Source organism: Lycium ferocissimum, chromosome 6 (genome assembly GCF_029784015.1).
Source record: "Lycium ferocissimum isolate CSIRO_LF1 chromosome 6, AGI_CSIRO_Lferr_CH_V1, whole genome shotgun sequence".
Lineage (NCBI taxonomy): Eukaryota > Viridiplantae > Streptophyta > Magnoliopsida > Solanales > Solanaceae > Lycium > Lycium ferocissimum.
This window is the reverse complement of record NC_081347.1, coordinates 14,837,052-14,858,046: the sequence shown is the minus strand read 5'-3', so window position 1 is coordinate 14,858,046 and position 20,995 is coordinate 14,837,052. Positions and strand designations below refer to the sequence as shown.

General features: G+C 32.5%; 2 protein-coding genes and 1 long non-coding RNA gene across 3 annotated transcripts; 2 read left to right on the top strand and 1 right to left on the bottom strand.

The window, feature by feature from the left end:
* Positions 1 to 2,954: 2,954 nt before the first annotated feature.
* Positions 2,955 to 6,294, bottom strand: LOC132059397 (uncharacterized). The gene is made up of 2 exons (XR_009415554.1): positions 4,895 to 6,294; positions 2,955 to 3,412 (listed from the first exon to the last, which is right to left on the bottom strand). It is a non-coding gene; the product is annotated as an uncharacterized LOC132059397 (long non-coding RNA).
* A 598-nt stretch (positions 6,295 to 6,892) lies between these two features.
* Positions 6,893 to 8,405, top strand: LOC132061146 (uncharacterized). Its single transcript, XM_059454010.1, has 3 exons — positions 6,893 to 6,929; positions 7,876 to 7,933; positions 8,045 to 8,405. Exons 1-3 carry the CDS (start codon positions 6,893 to 6,895, stop codon positions 8,403 to 8,405), a joined length of 456 nt encoding a protein of 151 aa, XP_059309993.1.
* Positions 8,406 to 12,410: 4,005 nt separating this feature from the next.
* Positions 12,411 to 17,029, top strand: LOC132060680 (viridiflorene synthase-like). The gene is made up of 7 exons (XM_059453653.1): positions 12,411 to 12,580; positions 12,866 to 13,133; positions 13,382 to 13,754; positions 13,913 to 14,131; positions 14,497 to 14,635; positions 14,737 to 14,982; positions 16,881 to 17,029. The coding sequence occupies exons 1-7, from the start codon at positions 12,467 to 12,469 to the stop codon at positions 16,965 to 16,967; spliced, it is 1,446 nt and encodes a 481-aa protein (XP_059309636.1). The 5' UTR covers positions 12,411 to 12,466; the 3' UTR covers positions 16,968 to 17,029.
* The last annotated feature ends 3,966 nt before the right edge of the window (positions 17,030 to 20,995 follow it).

The following is a 20,995-nucleotide window of genomic DNA, read 5'->3' as shown; positions in this document are numbered from 1 at the left end:
TCTCTCAACTATTCCATTTTGTTGAGGGGTTCCTACGTATGATGTTTGATGAACAATTCCTTGTGATTGAAAATTTTACCCAATTCCATAGCATTATCAGATCTGATTATCTTGACTTTAGTACTGAATTGCCTTTTTATCATGTGTAAGAAATTTTGTAAAGCTGAGAATGCATTTCCCTTTGTACTCAAGGGATAGGTCCATGTGCACCTAGTGTAATCATCAACTATAGTAAGGAAATAACTATAGTTGTTATAAGTTGAAACTTTATATGGCCCCAAGTATCCACATGAATTAAATCAAACTTAGATGTAGAAGAAAATGACTGGTGAGGAATGGGAGTCTGGATTGCCTAGCTAAGGGTCAAATATCACAATAACAATCAGAAGAAGAAGGAGATTGAATAAAATTGATATTTCTCATTGATGAAAAGGGCAAATGCCCTAGCCTAATGTGCCACAGTTTAGTAAAAGCACTTACACTATTACAACAGAATTTAGAAACAGGAACTGAATTTAAACTTTTACTAGAAACATTGACATTAAGGCTTCCTAAAGACAGAAAAGAAATATATTCTTGTGATAAAAAACTAGACTTAGATCGACTAGGCTGAAGAAGATAAAGTCTTGTCTCACCAAAAGCTTGTGGCCTCTTCAATAAAGGGCCTTGCAAGAGACACCCAAGGAAAGTGAATAAAACTGTAATAGAAAATCGACAACAAAATCGTTAATTGATAAAAGATTATATCTAAAACTGGGCACATAAAGAACATTTTTCAAGATAAGACTAGGAAATATAGAAACCTATCCTATATGAGTGACTGTAATGGTATGAGAATTAGGAAAATTGATGTTTAATGGTCTGTCAAGGGTTGTTAAAGACATGAATCCAGTGGAATCAAAACACATTGATGTGCCGGGCATTTATGGCACATTCGAGGTCTTTTTACGAGAACTTTTACTTGTTTTTAAGCAAGTCAGTGTCTATTTTTAACAGATTCGGACTAAAAACAGTTGGAAGTGCAGAAGTGGTCGTAAACTCAGTTTATGGACTGTATTCTCAAATACGGGCCGTATTCCATGGTCATATTAAAGAATAAGAAGAATCGAAAAGTCGGTGAGGATATGGTGATTTACGAATAACTTTTACGGACCGTATTTCACTTTACGGTCCATATTTCAGAAAATCGAAGTTGCTCAAAACTGGGAAGCAAGTCTGGTCGTAAATCGGTTTACGGTCCGTAAACCACTTTACGGATCGTATTTCGTATCGACGGGGACCAAAGTGCAAATATGCAACTTTCACGTTTTCAAAACCTATAAATAGTCATTGTAGGGTTTTAATTATGATCAGTTCTCATATTTTTGGCTTTTGACTTAGAACATAAAATACTCTCTAGTTTTTGAAGGTTCAAACATCAATTCAAGTATTATCAATCCCTCTTTTCTTCCAAAGTAAGCAATTATGAATTCTTCAATTTTTATTTCTTGTTCTTTGTCATGAGTAGCTAATTTTCCTTACTAGGGTTGTGAACCCAATTGATGGGTGTTTTGTGATTGGGTTTGTGATTGATATACGACATGATGGATTATTAGGGTTTGTTTATTCTTCATTCTTCATTCATAATTAATGGTTGCAAACATTGATTAAAGCCATAAACCTTGATTTATTTGGGAAAATAATAGGGGTTGGTAAGAATAAACAACAAGAACTCAAAGCTTTAAACTTTGTTTAATAAATTCACTTAGGAATAAGAAGAATTTACTTGGCATGATTAATCGTTCTTCATAGTTACTTTCTTATATTTGGGAAAATCATAGAAAGAAATAATCTTTATTTATTGGGAAATAGTAGAGATTCATATAGAGATTAAGTGCATTCATATAATGATCCATTAGAAGTATATCAAGATCAATACCCATGATCATACACTCTATCTAAAGGGGACACAACCTTAGTTTCTTTTACCATAAATTACCACCAAAGCAAATAGTTAGCAATTAGTTACTAAAAACCCAACTTTTACCAAAATCATCGGATTAAGACATTAGACCTAAACATAGCATTCTACGAATTTAGTAACCTTTTCACACCCTATTCCCTGTGGGATTCGACCCCAACCTTGTTGGGTTACTATATTTGACAACGTCCGCGTTATACCATTAATAGGTGTAATTTAAGCGTATCAAATTTTGCTCAGAAGCACTTGAATCTATGATCCAGGTGCTTGAATTAAAAATTGAAAAACAAGTTCCAGAATATTTTGATAGACTACCAGCCACTGCATTGCAATTGATTTATGAACCTCAAGTGGTTCCTGAACTTCCTTCTCCTAGCTTAACTTGTTTGATTATGTGCAAAACATAAGCAACCTGATTCTTATTAAGGTGCTGACTTATGAAATTCAGATCCTCATTGTTGTAAGCATTGGTTTTTTCTGTTTCTTCTGATGTATTGACTGCATTTCCCCTTGTGTTCACTTGGTTGTTGTCTCCTTGGTTGTTGTTTTTTTGATTTGTGAACTGAAAATCTTGTGGAAACCCTATCAACCTATAACAGTCATCCATAACATAACCTACCTTTTTACAATAAGCACAAGACACATTAGGGTTATACTTACTTTTCTAGCCCTAAAGATGTTAGGTGGAAACTTTTATCCCGCATTACCATTCCTTTGAAAACCAGCATTAGATCTTTGGAAAGAACCTGATCCTTTTTGGATTTGTTTACCATTTACGAAAGATTTTGGGATTGATTTACCACCATAAAAGAAGAAGAATCAGTGTTAACTAGAGGGTTCACATACACTTCCCTCTGATTCTCATCTGGAGAAGGAGAGAATAAGCATGGTTGATAGAGGGCAAGGGGTTTAGCATAAGAATGTTTCCCCTTGCCTGTGAAAACACATCATTCAACCCCATAAGAAATTGGATAAACCTTTCATCATCTAGGGATTTCTGTAACTTATCTTTCCCTTCACAAGTACCAAGATAGCTACATTTAATGTTAGCATTTAGTGAATCTAGCTCATCCCACAATCTTTTCATTTTTGTGAAATATGCAGCAACATTAGAAGTACCTTGAGCTAATCCACTTAGTTGTTTTTGTAAGAGATATAATTTAGCCCCATTAGATTAGCCAAATCTGTGTTCAAGACTTGTCCAAAGCTCCTTAGCAGATCTGGAGTATATGACACTATCAACAATGTCTCTTGACAAAGAGTTCAGCAACCATGATATAACCATGTCATTACATCTGCTCCATAGTTGAAAATCACTGGAATCTGTTGATGGTGCAATATGTGCACCTGTGATGCATCCAGTTTTGTTTTTAGCGGACAAAGCAATGAGAACAGTCTTCTTCCACCCTTGATAACCCCTTCCATCAAAAGCATTGTTAACGAATGCCATTCCTGGAGTATTAGAAGAATGTAGATGATAAGCATGGTTTGAATCAATGTTCCCAGTTGTCACACCCCTTTTTCGCGCCCCGAAGGACGCGCAAGATTTATTATTAAAGGGTTTTTCCAATTGAAGTGACGGTTTTGAGTAGGGATTATTTTATTTGTAGAGTCGCCACTTGGAATTGAGTTTTGGTTTTCCAAGTCACCTTATTGAATCCCTAATCAAAAAAATGACTCTTTATTTTTGGTCAGGAAAACAAAAAGGCCCGAGTAAGGAATTACGATTGTGGGGAGAAGGTATTAGGCATTCCACGAGTCCGTGGTTTTAGCACGGTCGCTTTTATCGAATTGTAATTGGTTATAATTAATTCTTGGATAAAACGTGTTTTAATTGTTTTAAATTTAGGAGCGTGTATGCACACAAAGTCTTCCATTAATTATATTATTAGAGTGTCAAGGAGCGGGGTGGCCGACATGACTGTTCTTTAATTATATGCATTTAACCAAGGAATAGGTCTGTCCACATGGTCAATACAATTATTATTAAAGGGTCAAGGAGCGGGATGGCCCACATGGCTCTTCTTTAATTATATGCATTTAACCAAGGAACGGGTCAGTCCACATGGTCAACACAATTTAAGACGTGCCTAAAGAGTCTGCCGTTAGAAACAATTATTTGTCTCTAAAATCCAAGACTTTATTATTAATTGGTTAATTTTCACTCTTTCGACAACGGGCTTTGAAACGTGTTCGCAACCCATCTCGCTCCCTCACAATTGATTTTTCCGCTCTTTTCTTTTATACTAGATAACGGGGTTTGAAATAATTCGCAACCATCTTGCTCAACTCACATTTATTAATTAATTAGGCCTTAAATATTTGTTTAAGCCGACAAATGTTCTTTTTCGTGCTTAAGATCGATCCCCTTGCCCAGTTAAATGCATCAGACCAAATTTGACCGAATAAGGCATTTACAGAAACATAAGTTGCAGAACGAATTGAACTAAGATAAATAAATGCAATATACCTGTGAGTCAAAATAAGACATGAGTTAATTACTATTAAATCTACATAACCAAATAACGTTATTTCCTCATTTATCAACCCCAGAGCTCTTTTTTTTTTTTTTTTTTTTTTTTTTCAAAAATCGTTTGAAAAAAACATATATCTTTAAGTTACCATTAAAGTCAATAGCCAATAAAAATGAGAACTTACATACACATGCAGACATTTAATATCAAATCAGATTGCATTTAACTCGCTAAAAGAGAGATGGAAAGGCATTCACAAAAAATCATAAAATTTCCCTTTATAAATGAAACAAATCTTAAACATTTAGAGTCCAAGTTATACTAACCCAGCTAACAAAGGTATTGTTTTAAATGAATTCTAAACATGGCAATCATTTTCACGAAAGAAGAATAACAAAACTAGTAGTTCAAGATAGCTATCATGAATCAAAGTAAGAGAGTAAGATATATAAAAATGAACCTTTACAGCAGCCAAATGCCTTTAATATATTCGATGAATCTCCAAGTACATCAACAGAAACCTTTGTTCGGAAAATATGAGAAAAATCGTGACAAAAGCAGGACCTTTAATGGAGTCCGACTTAAAATCGAAAATCACTTCGGCGACCTCGAACAAGAGACATTACCAACGGTGGAAATCCATATGGTGTTTGGTGTTGGCTATGGAGTTTTAAGAGCTTGTTTTCATGGCTATGGAGGTTTAAGAGCTGCTAGTTTTTGTGTGTATGAGCTATTGTGGTTGCTTAGTGTACGTAGTCTAGGTGCTTAGTCTAGAAAAAATGAAGAAGGACTTGTTGATTCATTTTTGTATGCAGCTGATTCTGTGTGTTTTTTAGTGTGTTGCGGCTGGATATTGATGATGTTAGAGTCTTACGGCTGCTGCTGATGATGGACTCTAGGGTCCATTAGGTTTCTATTTTTAGCTATTTATAGTGTGTCTAGGTGTAGGATTTTGCGTGTGCTTATTTTTTGCCTTTTTTCCAAAATGCCCATGTGTAAAAAAAATATTTTGGGAAGGAAGAATGGAATATTTCTTCCCAAAATGGAATGTGCTTTTTGTGTGGAAGAGTGAAATTTTGCCAAGTGGCAATACACTATTGGTTCTATTTTTGATTTTTAAGTGATAAAAATACTACTCTTAATTTAAAAAGCAAGATTAAAAATACTCTGTTACTCGATACTCTTTTATTACAATCTTTAAAATTGGAAATTAACTAAAATATAAAAAAATGTATTTTTTGGTAAATTTTCTTTCTTTTGTCACAAATGAAAACAAAACTTATATTATAAAAATGAGACTTTTTTTTTTCAAACGTCCCGAGAGGGTCAGAAATCACGTATCTACACCAATACCAGTGGAAGTTTGTCCTGCAGTGACATTAGTTGGGATATTTTCCCTGTTATTAGGCATGACTGATGTGTTGTATGAGTTTGATTAGAGATGATTTAGAGCTTTTGCTCTGATACCATGAAATAACAACACTGGAATTGGAAATTTTCTGCTTGTTTATTTCATTGCAAGACATGCCTATATATACAAACAATAGTGAATTCAAAAATAAAGAATAATGAAAAAATCCTATATACTTGTCTAATTTCTATTTGCTATACTATAACAAACTTTGTCCTATCTATAATGAAATCTTCCCATAACTATCTAAATATGCTTATTGATCAAGATTGTCTTGATCGTGTGGCTCATGTGATTTTGTCAACTTTGAATGGTTGAGATGAAATCATTATTTGGGCTGGATTTTGATCAGCTGAAAATTGATGACATCTTTGGGCCGGAGTTGGATAATTCTTTGAGCCCAATGTTTTAAATGGCCCAATGCCATATTTCGTCTCTTTCTTCTCTTTGCTCATATCTGCTGCATTTCCGTTTCCTTTCTTCTTCAACACATTTGGTGATTTGATAATTTCTACAATGGATGCCTACTTAATCAGTGTCTCGGGCCTCTTTCAGTAACTACATGTGCAGATGTGGGTTATCAAGTGTTCACTCAATTACCAACGTCTGAAAGCTAGAAATCATTTAAACAACCAACACTAGGGGGTATAGCAAGCACCCGCGGACCACAATTAATGATGAACATCCATGATGCTAGCAAGCCGGGGCTTTCAACGTTTTTCATTTTGAGTCTTGATTAGCAGAAGACCAGTGAAAAATGATTGAGCTGTAATCTTGTAATGTGTACTTAACTCTCAACTATCGGGATGTGAAGTCATGAAATATGACTACAATAGACTTCAGTTATACTGATTATTAGCATCGTTTGCTCACTTGCTGCAATAAATGTTTGATCATATTGTAATGCATATTTGGCAGGAGCTCATCTCAACTATTCCATCAAATATTGTTATTAATACATTTTCTGGAGGGAAAGAGAACAAATCAATCTTGAGATAATGTAGCAAGAGTTGTGGAGTTATTCAGATCTAAAAAAATATAGCTTAGATGGAGGCTAATAGGTTGAACGCATTGCAGAGAGCTGGTTCTCAAACTACTCATATCAAGGCTACTCGATTGGTTTCACATAGAGCCCGATAGAAGTTTCTAAGTTATTATATCCTTTCCCCGTTGTTCCTGAGAGGAAGATTTTACTGAATGCTTAAAATTGCCTTCATCTTGAACGACTTATAAATATGCTAATTTTTCACTCTTTTGCCAAAATTGAATGTTTTCTTCCGTTAACTTCTTATAATGGGCTCACCCTTTTACCTCTTCCACTTAAATACCATATTTTTGTATAGAGAAGAGTTCGAAACTGTGACGTGCGCCTAACGCACACATCACCGTGGCGCTCTCACCACCAGATCATGAGCCATGTGAGATTCTTTTATGTCTCATTATCGTTATGGATTTTATGATAGAAACTTAAGGGCCTTTTAATATATTTTGGCTTTAGGCCTCTAAATCCGTTGAGTCGCACTCATATTTTTTTTTTTCAAAGGTTAACCAAACTAATTCCTCAAATATCGCACTCATAAAGACTGTAACAGCACCACCACATAGTTTAAGTGCAAAATGCAAATGGTTTAGGGGACTTTAAGTATTAACTCTTTAGAAAATAATCGTTATATTTAGCACTCCTTGATAGAAGTATAGAGGGCCGCCTGACATTAGGGTTTCTAAAATTTTTGGCTCTCATGTCGTGCTTATCTCTATTTTAACGGTCTCTTTGTGCTTAATTGGGTCAAATAAATTTTGTATGGAAGAATGAAAAAGGAAATTGAAAACTTTGTACTGCTTTGATAATCTTGTGAGTTGTACAGTGGTTTTCTTAAGTATATTTGAGACAATTAGAAGAATTATGACGAAACTAATCAAGCTCATTCAGAATATTTATATTTCAATATTAACATTTTAATATCAATTAATACTAAAGATCTAGTAGTTGTTTTTCTTTCTCTATATTTTCCGAATTGCAATCACTTCAGCTGCCGCAAAGGACGCTCGTTTAGGCCATTTGCGCAAAACCCAAAATCTACGGCGCAGGTGCTGATGAGCCTACGAATTTCAACCGCAGCATCACCGCACCTCATCTTTGACACAGCCGGCCAAAAAGAGCTTTAGTTCTTTACAACACAAACTACAGTCTAATGGCAGATTCACTTGCCTCTTCTCTAACAACCACAAACAGGACGAGGCTAGAAAAGCTTTAGAAGGTGCTTTGGGAGGAAAGAAAAGTGAGTATGAGAAATGGGATAAAGAAATTAAACGAAGGGAGGAAGCAGGTGGAGGAGACAATTCAGGTGGAGGCAGTTGGTTTAATTGGCGTAGATGGTTTGATGGCTCCGACGATGGTCGTTTCTGGCAGGAAGCCCAACAAGCAAGCCTTGCTATTTTGGGTATTATTGTCATGTACTTAATAGTTACAAAAGGAGACATGATACTTGCTGTCATATTCAACCCTCTGCTGTTCAAGCTGCGAGAAGCAAGGAACGGGTTTACCTTTGTAACATCATAGATTATGAGAAAGGTATATCCTGCTAGCCAATACAACTTTGGTACCATTTCTCAGGAGGAAGTTCCTTCTCGTGTTTCTGCCAAAGACAGCGTCGCGAGAAAATGGGGAAGCGATTAATCACTTCTCACTAGCAAGGACTTTTCTTCTTCTTGTATTCTAAAATTGTTAGTGCTTTTTGGTTAGCTTGCTTTTTCATTCAGTGAGGAGGAGATTTGAGAGATCCATAGGTAAAAATTGATTCATTAGTTTCAAGTTTATATGTTCGTAGCATTTGAAATGGAAATATACAAAATTTTGTAATACTTTGAGGTGTACATGGTGGAGTTGCTAGTACTGTTTGAGATTACTACTCCTGTATCTTGTATGTTGATTGCTGAAGAAGGAAAAAAAATGGGCTTTTTTGCATTAAAAATATATATATATATTCGAATTGTAAAAGTACTCCCTCCATTTTAATTCATGTCAATCTCTTTTTTAGACCGTTTAAAAAAATAATAAAGTTACATTATTTTACTCTTAATGAAAAGTTTTTACAGTCACACACATATTAACCACAAGTTTCAAAAATCTATTTATTTTCATAATCTTTGTGCCCAATCACGTAGTTTCACATGTAGAGTATTTTATATTAGAGAGGTGGAATTAAATACATTCTAATTTTTAAAGGAAGGAAGGAAAATTTACGATATAGTAATCCATAAGGAATATAGTTTAAACCCTCTTTAAGAAGAAGTTTATAAGGCACATAAAATATTGGTATACATAACTTGGAAAGGTATCACCAAAACTAAGATGACTCAAAAATTTAGTTTACTTTTCTTAGTTAGACCGTTGAACTGTTGAAGGCCACAAGTATTTCGACAACAATATAACAAGTTACCTACCAATTTTTTTTTAAGATTAAAAGTCAGAGTTTGGTTTCTTATATATGTTGCTAGAACTCATAGATGGAATATTTACATGGCATGCCGCCTTTTTACTTCTTGAATTTCTAAAATAAATTCCAACATAAGTAAACATAATTTAAAAGAAAAGGAAAAATAAGTTTGTAACCTCATTCAACAATGAAATTATACATTAATAACATCACTCATTATATGCCAAGTTTATTAACGACTCATTTTTTTCTAATAATATTAGTAGGTATAATTTCAAAAACTATAATAACGCAAATACGCTAAATGAAGAAAATAAAAAAACTACGAGAAATTGCACAGATCAATAAGTCAGTACCGCCTATTTAATTAAAGCCCCACAGATGACATCTTATAATTCCGTTAAAAGGAAGAGCATTTTTTAATCGAAAAGGGCAATCGGGTTCAATAGGTGAAATGAGGACATTTTAACCCGAAAATTAAGCAAACAACTATTACATCCAAAGAAGAAAAGAAAAAAATGCGAGGTTGAGGTAAAATTTGCTTGGTATATTAAGAAGAAGTACGGAAAAAAAAAATTAAGAAGAAGTAAGAAAAAATACACAAATGGAATAAATTATTACATATGATTATATGACAATTAACGACTGAAAAATACCCACTTAATTAAAAGCTGATTTTTTTGCACCAATCTCATGCACTTAAAAGAAAGTAATTAGTACAAGTAATAACTTAAATGTGCCATGCCAACATCCCGAGGGTAAATGTTAGTATCAAAAAATGCCAAATTTAAGAGAGTAATTAATATAAAGAATAGTTTAGATGTGCACCAAATTAAATAAACGATGCCTAGTTCAGAGGAGTTTCAAGATATTATGCTTTTCTTATAGTAATCCTATATTTAGCACTATTTGGTAGAAATGTTGGAGGGCGGCCCAACATTAAGGTTTATAAGTATGTTGGCTCTGATGTTGTGCTCATCTCTATTTAAAAACTGTCAATTGGGTCAAATAAACTTTGTATGAAAGACTGAAAAGGGTAATTGAAAGCATCTACTGAGACAATTAGAAATATACTGTAGTTGATAGAGACAAAAAGAAGAAGAGTCAATAGCCTAGAAATAGTCTTGTAAATTGTAAAGTACTTTACAAGCACATTTGAGATAAGTTAGAACAATGGTTACGAAAACTAAGCAACCTAATTAACATTTTAATATAAACTAATACGAAAAGTACTAGTAGTTGTTTTTCTTTCTCTGTATTATCTGAATAGTAGTACTTCCCCCATTTTAAATTATGTAAATCTATTTTTCTTATAGTCCGTTTAAAAAAGAATAATTTCTTTCTTTAGAAGCAAATTAATTTAAACTTTTCATTTATTCTTAATGAGAAGCTTTATAGCCTCACGGATGTTATAATATGTTTAAGATTACCAGTTTCAAAAGACCTTTTCTCTTTCGTGAAATATGTGCCTAGTCAAATAACTTCACACAAATTGTAATGGAGGGAGTATTATTTTAGAGAGACGGAATTAAATACACTCTAATAATTAAAAGAAGGATGAATAGCACTTTTAGTCCCTATGTTAATGGCATATTATGATTTTAGTCCTTGTGTTGTTCAACTTACTACTATTGATCTTCAATTATAGCATGTGAGTGATTTTAATCCTTCAACTAACGGACCCTAAATATTCTAACAGAAAGTTAATTTTACTGAGGGTCAGTTCCGGTATTAGATTTATTTGGTGAAGAACCAGCGATCCTACAAATTCGGAGGTGGAGAATAGCTCTTGAAAGGTTAGTTGTTATACCACTACCTATAATTTCTCATTCTGCGGGATACTTTCATAAAGGCAAAAAAAGAGTCACTTAACAAGATCTAACCATCTTTGTTGTCATTAGAAGTCTTAGGAAAAGTTTTCCCGCATCTTTTTCATATAACTCTTATTCTGACTACAAGAAAGTATAGAAATGGCAACAAAAAATTTAATATTTGGCAACAACTTAATTTATTATTGGCAAATGAACTTTTTTGTTGCCAAAGAATTTAATTTTGTTGTCATAGTATTAATTATTGTTGCAAAAAGTACTTTTGGCAACCAAAAAAAAAGTTGCTACACGTTATTGCAATACTTGGTAGTTGGGAAAAGTCTATGCAATAATTTTTTATTTTTTTTTGTCAAAAGTACTTTTTGCAACAATAATCAATCTATTTTGTTGCCAAATATAATTTTTCTTGTAGTGAGATCTAATCTAAGTGAAAAACTTGGTCAGCAAATGTAATTTCTAATAGCAAACCAATGCAGTAGAAGGCACTTTGAAATCCACTAAATTTGGAGGTGAAGGAAATATCAAAGAGGGTTGGTTTAAGCAGCATTCTCAGGCTACAAGAAAGAGCTTATTTTTGTGTGGGAGGGGGAAAGGGGTTCGATTTGTGGCGGTTCACCACAAACAGCAAGATAAGTAGAAACTTTGCATTTGCAAATAATGATGCACACGAGGAAGTTCGCTGAAATATAGAAAACAAAACATTGATCCAAGATTGGAGGATTCAAATTGGAAAAAGATTCATCCGTAAGAAGCAAACAATTGGTGCAGTTGATCTTCAACCAGCAAACCAGAAATTTAATACCGGAATTGACCTTCAGTAGAATTAACTCTTTGTTAGTATATTTAGGGTCTGTTAGATGAAGGATTAAAATCACTCACATGCTATAATAGAAGGTCAATAGTAATAAATTGGATAACACAAGGACTAAAATCATAATATACCATTAACATAGGGACTAAAAGTGCTATTCAAGGAAACTTTACCATATACAAATCCAAAAGGAATCTTGTTTAATCCCTCTTTAATAAGAAGTTTATAAACGTATATAAAATATCGGTATAACTTGGAACGGTATCAACAAAGCTAAGATGATTCAAATTAAAGTTTTAGTTTACTTTTCTTAGTTAGACCTTTGAAGGTCATAGGTTACTTTTCTTGTTAAGACTCATAGATTAATTGAATTTGTACATGGCTTGCCGCCTAACACTACTTGAATTTCTCTCACATTTTAAATTATTCTAATTTCCTCTATATAAATAGTGATACCAATGACAAAAGACTAAGCAAAAAACACTGAAAACCCAACATTCGAATAAGTTTTCAGATTTTGCAAGTATACCAAAATATAGCAACAATGACTTCATTGACTGGAAATGTAAACCATGAAGATGGGATTTTTCGACCAGAGGCTAATTTTTCTCCTAGTCTTTGGGGAAATATTTTTAGCTATTCTACTATGGATAATCAGGTAAATATATATATCTTTGTCAAACCTCTCCATAACGACGCCGTTTGTTCAGATAATTTTTGACTGCTATAGCGAGATGTTGTTATAAAGAACATATAATATAACATAAATATGAAAGTCCGTTCCAAATAATACTTGATCGTTATAGTAAAATATTATTATGGAGGATAACCATTATAGAGATGTTTCATTGTATATGCTTCCTTAGTTATTTCTTAGTAAGCCTTTTTCTTTCTTTACTATTAGCTTTGACAAAATTACTAACAGTGAGCATTGCATTTACAGGTATCCAAGAAAAATATAGAGGAGATTGAGACCTTGAAAGAAGAAGTCAAGCACATGATAATAAGTACTACTAACAATGCCACCATAGAGAAAATACATTTGATTGACACTCTTGAACGCCTTGGTATTTCGTATCACTTCGAGGAGGAGATTGAAGACCAAATAAGCAAGATGTTTGATCTAAATGTCATCCATGAAGAGGATGATCTATACAAGGTTGCTCTATATTTTCGATTGTTTAGGCAACATGGCTATCCGGTCTCTTCTGGTATGTTTATATACACATCTTACAAGTTTTCTTTCGATAATGTCTTAAGTTTGTATTATATAATTGTTGAACTAGCTCAAAAATAGTCTTAATAGCATGGTGACATTGTTCATTTTGGGGCAAGTCGCCACGGTTTCCCTATCCATACCTATACATAGTTTTTTTTTTTTTTTTTTTTCAACTGCCAATATGAGACTTTTGTTCACATACTCAACAATAACTAACATAATGAAATATTTGTAAATTAGATCATTTCAACCAATTCAAGGACAGCAATGGAAAATTCAAGGAAACTCTACTTACAGATGCAAAGGGTCTGCTAAATCTGTATGAAGCAGCACATGTTAGGGGACATGAGGATGTCATATTAGAAGAGGCCCTTATTTTTGCAACATCTCATCTTGAAAGTATAGCACCTACATTAGATTCTACTCTTGAGAAACAAGTAACACATGCCCTAATGCAATCTCTTCATAGAGGCATCCCAAGAGCTGAAGCACACTTTTACATTTCAATATATGAGAATGTGGATTCAAGAAATGAAAAGCTACTGAGGCTTGCAAAACTAGATTACAATTTGTTGCAAATGCTACACAAGGAAGAGCTTAGAGAACTCACATTGTAAGTTATTTTGAGTTACTTTATGCTTTTCATTTGAATATTGTATGACTTCTTAATAAGAAAAAAAAAAAATGAAAAAAACGATGTTTCCGCCTTTCTTCTGGTCTTTGACATAAAGAAATTAACTTAACTAAGCATTAATCTTCTCTACTTTGAAGGTGGTGGAAAGATTTGGATCTTGCATCTAAACTTTCTTATGTCAGAGACAGAATGGTGGAATGCTTCTTTTGGACCGTAGGCCTGTACTTTGAACCTCAATACTCTAGAGCTCGGATTATGCTTGCGAAATGCATAGCTATGATTTCAGTAATTGATGATACATATGACTCGTATGGTACTCTTGATGAACTAGAAGTATTCACGGAAGCGGTGGACCGGTATGAATTTTGTCAGATAATTTATCTAGTAATTGAGTTAGCAATTTCATAATATCTGTAGTTTGATTTTTAACTCTTTATTTCTAAGATTATTTCCAAAGAATTATAAAAATAGAGTTTAAATTATATACATCATTTGAAAAGAGTTTTTTTGTACAATCAGGTCATCTAAAGGATATTTACAGATAAGCTCCTTAAAATGTGGTGTTTGTAATCTTGAAAACAACGCAAGTTACCTGCTATAACAAGTAAAAGTGACCTGATTGTGTATAAATTAAACTCGTAAAATATTAGATTAAATCTTTACGGGGTAATATATATGTGGAGTGGGATACATTAATTAAAATATTTTCCTATCATTACAGGTGGAATGTAAGTGAAATAGATCGACTGCCAAATTATATGAAACCGATATATACAATTCTTCTCGATCTCTTCGAGGAATATGAAATCGAAGTCAAAAGCCAAGATAGATTCAATGGAGTTTATTACGTCAAAGAGGCGGTATGAGACTTAAAACACTAATATCATTTTCCTTTGATTTAATGAATTTCGAATATTTAATGGAAGATACAGAAGTTTAATAAATATTGTTTCTTGATTAGATGAAAGAAATCGTGAGGAGTTACCATATAGAAGCTCAATGGTTCATCGAAGGAAAAATTCCATCATTTAAAGAGTACCTAAGCAATGCACTGATCACCGGAACTTATTACCTACTAGCACCAGCATCATTATTAGGCATAAGGTCAGCATCAATGACCGCATTCGATTGGATGATGAACAAGCCTAAAATTCTTGTGGCTTCAGCGTTAATTGGTCGAGTCATTGATGACATAGCTACTTATAAGGTATTTCTATACAAATTTGTACATATATTTTTACCAACGGAGAAGGGCCAAAAAATACCGCATTTAACTATTGGAATTGATCAAAAATACCCTCCATCCACCTTGAGTTCCCCAAATACCCCCTCGTCATCCACCTTTCGAGCCCCCAAATACCCCCTCGCCATCCACCTATGGGGTCTAATATACCCTTATTTCTAACGACCCCCATGTTGACACCCAATTTTGTCCATCCTTTCGTCCAATTTACATCGTTAAGCTTCTATTTTATTAGATTATTAATTATTTTTTTTTTATCACAACTTGTAGTCAAATTTCTTGATGATCTCTATTACTATTATTACTTTTATTATTACTATTACTACTACTACTATCGCTACTATAATAATAATAATAATAATAATAATAATAATAATAATAATAATAATAATAATAATAATAATAATAATAATAATAATAATCTCTATTACTATTATTACTTTTATTATTACTATTATTACTACTACTACTACTACTACTACTACTACTACTACGATAATAATAATAATAATAATAATAATAATAATAATAATAATAATAATAATAATCTCTATTACTATTATTACTTTTATTATTACTATTACTACTACTACTACTACTATAATAATAATAATAATAATAATAATAATAATCTCTATTACTATTATTACTTTTATTATTACTATTACTACTACTACTACTACTACTACTATAATAATAATAATAATAATAATAATAATAATAATAATCTTGAACTTGGACGTATTTTTCAAATAGATTCTGGTCCAAACTTTTGTCATTTTGTTCTTGGCATATTAGATGAAAAGAGGAAAGTTTCGATTTCGCAATTAAGGCGGATATTAAGCTATGATTTTTATGATTACTAGTAAGAAATTAAGGTGAATGAATTAAGGAAAGAAAGTGGAATTGAAAAGAGAAGAGAAGAGAAAATCAAACTAGAATAAATGAAGGAATATAAACGGCACAAAGAAAGGGATTTTGTAGCAGCGGAATTTCGACGAGAATCGGGGAATGTTTGATTTTAAGGAAATTTAGAGATGACGGTCTTAGGAATTTTGAGTAAATAACAATGAGTTATGGATATTTTGTTTTGGGGGTAACTCGATGCCTTTGGGGATTTTTAGTTGGAAAGGGATTATGGGGTCGAGTAGAAACTTTAGAAAATGGGTGAAAATTTTTATTTGGTTTATTTCGGGAATATAGTAATTTCAAATAGATTTTCTCGATTTTCATAATGATAATAAAAGTAGAGGGACAAAATATTTTGGTAAATAGTTTTATCACTTGTAATAGTAAAGTAATCATAGAAACATAACAACAACTATAAGTGTGACGCTAATACAAAAAATATGTTTAAATAAATATTTATAGAGAATACGAATAGGATTAGCACTCCAATTAAGCCGGAAGGAGAATAAATGCATGAGTGATTTTTTTTTTCTAGTAAAACGAAAAGGTAGTAGTAATAATAATAACAATAATAATAATAATAATAATAATAATAATAATAATAATAATAATAATAGAGATCATCAAGAAATTTAACTATAGGTTGTGATAAAAAAATATAATTAATATTCTAATAAAATAGAAGCTCAACGATGTAAATTGGACGAAAGGATGGACAAAATTAGGTGTCAACATGGGACTATTAGAAATAAGGATATATTAGACCCCATAGGTGGATGTCAGGTATTTGGGGGATCAAAGGTGGAATGATGTGGGTATTTGGGGGCTCAAAGGTGGATGGAACGTATTTTTGCACCAATTCTAATAGTTCGAGGGTATTTTAGGCCCTTTTCCGTTTTACCAATGTATAAATATTGTTTCTAACATTCTCATGAATCATTTTTTCCTTTTAGATTGAGAAAGAAAAAGGACAACTTATCACGGGGATAGAATGTTATATGCAAGAGAACAATTTATCCGTGGAAGAAGCGAAGTGCTAACTTTTCTCAAATAGCCAAAATGCGTGGAAGGATTTGAACAAAGAGTGCATTAAGCCTACTTCTATGCCGAATTTGAAATATTAATGCGTATTGTGAACCTCACTCGTCCGATTGATGTTGTTTACAAGAACAATCAAGACTATATAGTAATCCCAAGAATAACGTGAAGTCTGTGATTGAAGCCTTACTCGTCAATCCCATCAATATCTAGGGAACCTTTGATATTCACGAGTTGACATGAAAGATGGTCATTAACGAAATAAGTTGATACAAATCATTACGGTACTTTATTCAATAATTTCTTAAATAAGTAATTTGTAATCCACCATATTTTCTTTATCAAGTAAATTTAAAATTAAATTCCAATTATTTTGTTTTCTGTGGCTAAATTGTTTGTGCTTTTAGAATATTACTCAATTCGATGTATTCGCCACGCATTTTATGTTTTAACTTGATCTTCTCTTGTTCTTCTTCTTTTGTTAAAATTCTCACATTTTGTTTTTACATGAGTTTATTTGCAATATTTTCACTACCATATTAATTTCATCATTTGGGTCCCTAGCTCGTTTGTATTTTATGGAGGCAACAACGTCTAACAGGCCTAGAGGTTTTATATATGAAGTTTTTTATTTTTATAAAAGACTAGGTGGCATCCACGTACTTAGCACGAGAATATTTTGTAACACTCTTTACCCACATTCTGACTTTATATTTTAAATGCACTATAAGAAAGAAGACATTTGACAACAAATTTTTTTTGTTGCCACAGAGAGGTTATTGTTGCAAAAAGTATTTTTGGCAACATTTTTTTGTTGTTGCATAAACTTTTTCCAAAGGCTGTTATTGCAACGACGTGCAACAACTTTTTTTTTTTTTAGTTGCCACAAGTACTTTTTGCAACAATAGTCAATACTATATGATAGCAAAATTAAATTTTTGGTAACCAAAAAAAGTTCATTTTTAAAAGATTCATCATATATCCAACAATAAAACTAAGTTGGTGTCAAATATTGACTTTTGCCAGCTATATTATTTTTGTTGCCAAAAGAGCTGTTGCAATTTCTATACTTTGTTGTAGTGATGGTATTTTGAATATGTTATTAAGTTGTTATAACTGTTTGAGACTTGTCTGGATGGTTAAAATTGAGTTTAGAGGGGTTCGGACGATGTACATGGGTCTAATATGGACTTAATTAATAAACTTTAGTGTAAAAGAAATCTAGTGTAGCTGCAATCGTAGGAGTTTGACCGCAATTTTGTATCAACAAAGTGGAAAAGCAAAAGAAACTAATGACCTGCGATCGTAAAGATTTGAGCAGCGCTCACATGATTTGGATGACCAAGCAAAGCTGCGAGCGCATGCGAATATGCGATCACAGCTAAGGTTGACCAAGTGAAGGCGATTACTTTTTCAGTGATATATGGCAGGAGCGTTCCTACAATAAAGGTGTTGTCTTTCCCAACCCTATAACGGATTAATGTTGTAATCAGAGTCCTGAAAAGTATATGAGTATGAAGAGTTCATTTCTCTGGTCACTCTAGTAATAGTTATTATCTTAGAAAATCATTTTCTTTGCTGAAGGAAATTACTATAATCAAGAATAAATGTGATTTTATGAGATCATAACTATTAGTTAAGTGACCATTTGAGAAATCAACCCTGAGTATGAATATTGGGAAATTTGCTCATTTTTAACACTTTTGAATTATCAGAGCTCGGATTTGAGGGTGATTTCATTCTAAATCAACATCTACTATTAATATAAGGCTCCTCCTAATATTTTGAAGTTAAATATGTGAACGTACAAATGATTTAGCCTTCAAATATTAGATCGAACTATAAAAGTTCACTGGTTTAGTCTAAAACTCAAAAATTGAAAATCTTGGGATTTGAATCAAATGAATGAATCTAATGAACGATAGAGGACTGTAATGGCCTAATAAGACTGTAAATAACCTAGAAAGCGAGTAACGTAGAATGCAATGGACTGGTTGATTTGCTGAGTTTGATTAGTTATACTTGGGGTTTGTCTTTAACTCAAAACCCAAGTTTGGATATTCACTTGTATGGATGTATTTGCAGCTATTGAACCTTGGTTGGTATATATTAACGCTTGTCAACTGATTCTTGATACTTTGTAATAGTATTTTTAGTTTTGATTAGAGGTAAGTTGAGACCTTATCCCCCAAATGTTCATTTTTTTTTTTTTACTGTAATTTGCGCCTTAAGGAGGTGCTGCCTTTTATTTCATCAAAGAGAGTTGGTTACAAAAACAGAGGTTAAGCAGTAAGCTAACCCCTGAAGTTTTTTCAAAGCTTAATAATACAGGGAGAGAAAATTACAAATCAAAAAACTCCCAAAAAAGGACTTTTAAACAAGCATATTCCTTCTTTGTTTGTGCCTTATGGAAGCTGTATTTTCTATATCCATGATATAAGCACCAGCAGCCTACTTAGGAAGATTCTTAACATCATAAAATTGTTCCTCATGCTCTTCCATGCTCCATTTAGCCAATGCAACCGCAACTTGATTCACCTCTCTATAACAGTGTTGAACTATATTGGTTGTCTGCGAGAGCATTTGAATAATAGCATCTATAGAGTTTTGAAGTTCCCAAGCTGTGTTGCTTTTGCCTTTATCATATTTACAATGATTAGAGAATCACTTTCCAAGATAATGTTTTATAATCCTTGTGAGGTACACCACTCTAAACCACAAATCATTGCCTTTGCTTCAGCTAAATTACTGCTGCCAATTCCCAAATATTTAGCAAAGGCCATCATAATTTTTCCATTGTTGTCCCTTATAATAACTCCTGCTCCAATAGAGTTTTCTGAATTGTGACTGCCATCTGTATTGAGCTTTATCCATCCTATTGGAGGTCTGATCACTATAATAAATTCGATCTTGTATGAGCTGCTTATAATCTATTTGGTGAGTTCCTGCCATTTCCATACCCTATTGGAGGTCTGATCTCCAAATGTTCATTTTGATAACTAACATATTGTATGATTTGAGACCGGGAGGAATGTTTTGAAAACTAGTTCATGATTATGCCATGTATATGTTAGGAGTATCTGTAAGCAATTTCAGTTCTCTGAACTGTACAGCTTTCAGATTATGTGACCTACATCTTACGATTTAACATAATGCTAATTTGTTGCATGTTTCATGATCAACTGTATTTAAATGCATGTCTATTTCATCAACAATAATCATCAGCATGATCATGAAAGTTGCATGATTTATTTTGGGCATGATAACTATACCCGAAAGTTGACACACCTTATGATTCCCCTAAACTTATTTAAAACGAAATAATTACCCCCCCTAAACGCTCGATACGCCCACTCTCATATGGGAGAGTGACATACACTCTCCTTGCCACATGTGTATTTTTTTGTTTTCTTTTTTTTTTTTTTAATTTTTTCAGCTTACGTGTCAATTTTTTTAAAATAAAAATAAAAACTGAATTTTCATTTAAAAAAAATGAGTTTTAAAACCCGTCTTTTTTTTTAATTTGAAAATTTGATTTTTTTTTAAACCCATTTCCTAAAAACATGGATTAAAAACTGAATTTTCTTTTAAAAAAGGATTTTTAAAACCCTTTTTAAAAAAAAAATTGAAAATTTGTTTTTTTTTTTTAAAACCTGTTTTTTGAAAAAAAAAAAAAAAAAACTGAAAAATGATTTATTTTTTTTTAAATATGGAAAAATGGATTTGTTAAAATATGGAAAACTTGATTATTTTTTTTAAAATGTCTTAAAAAATCTTGATTTCATTTTCAGACACTTTTTATTTTTCAAATAAAAATCCGAAAAGTTTTTCTTGCCAAAATGTGAAAAAACTGAATTTTTATAAAATTTTGAAAAAATTAATTATTTTCTTAACATGGGAAACCCGTTTTTTAAAACTAAATGTGGAAGACGTATTTATTTTCAAATTTTTAAGAAAACGTATTTTTAAGAAAAAAATTAATCAAGGAGATGAAACACACTCTCTTTGCCACACGCATTGGTGCAGGGTA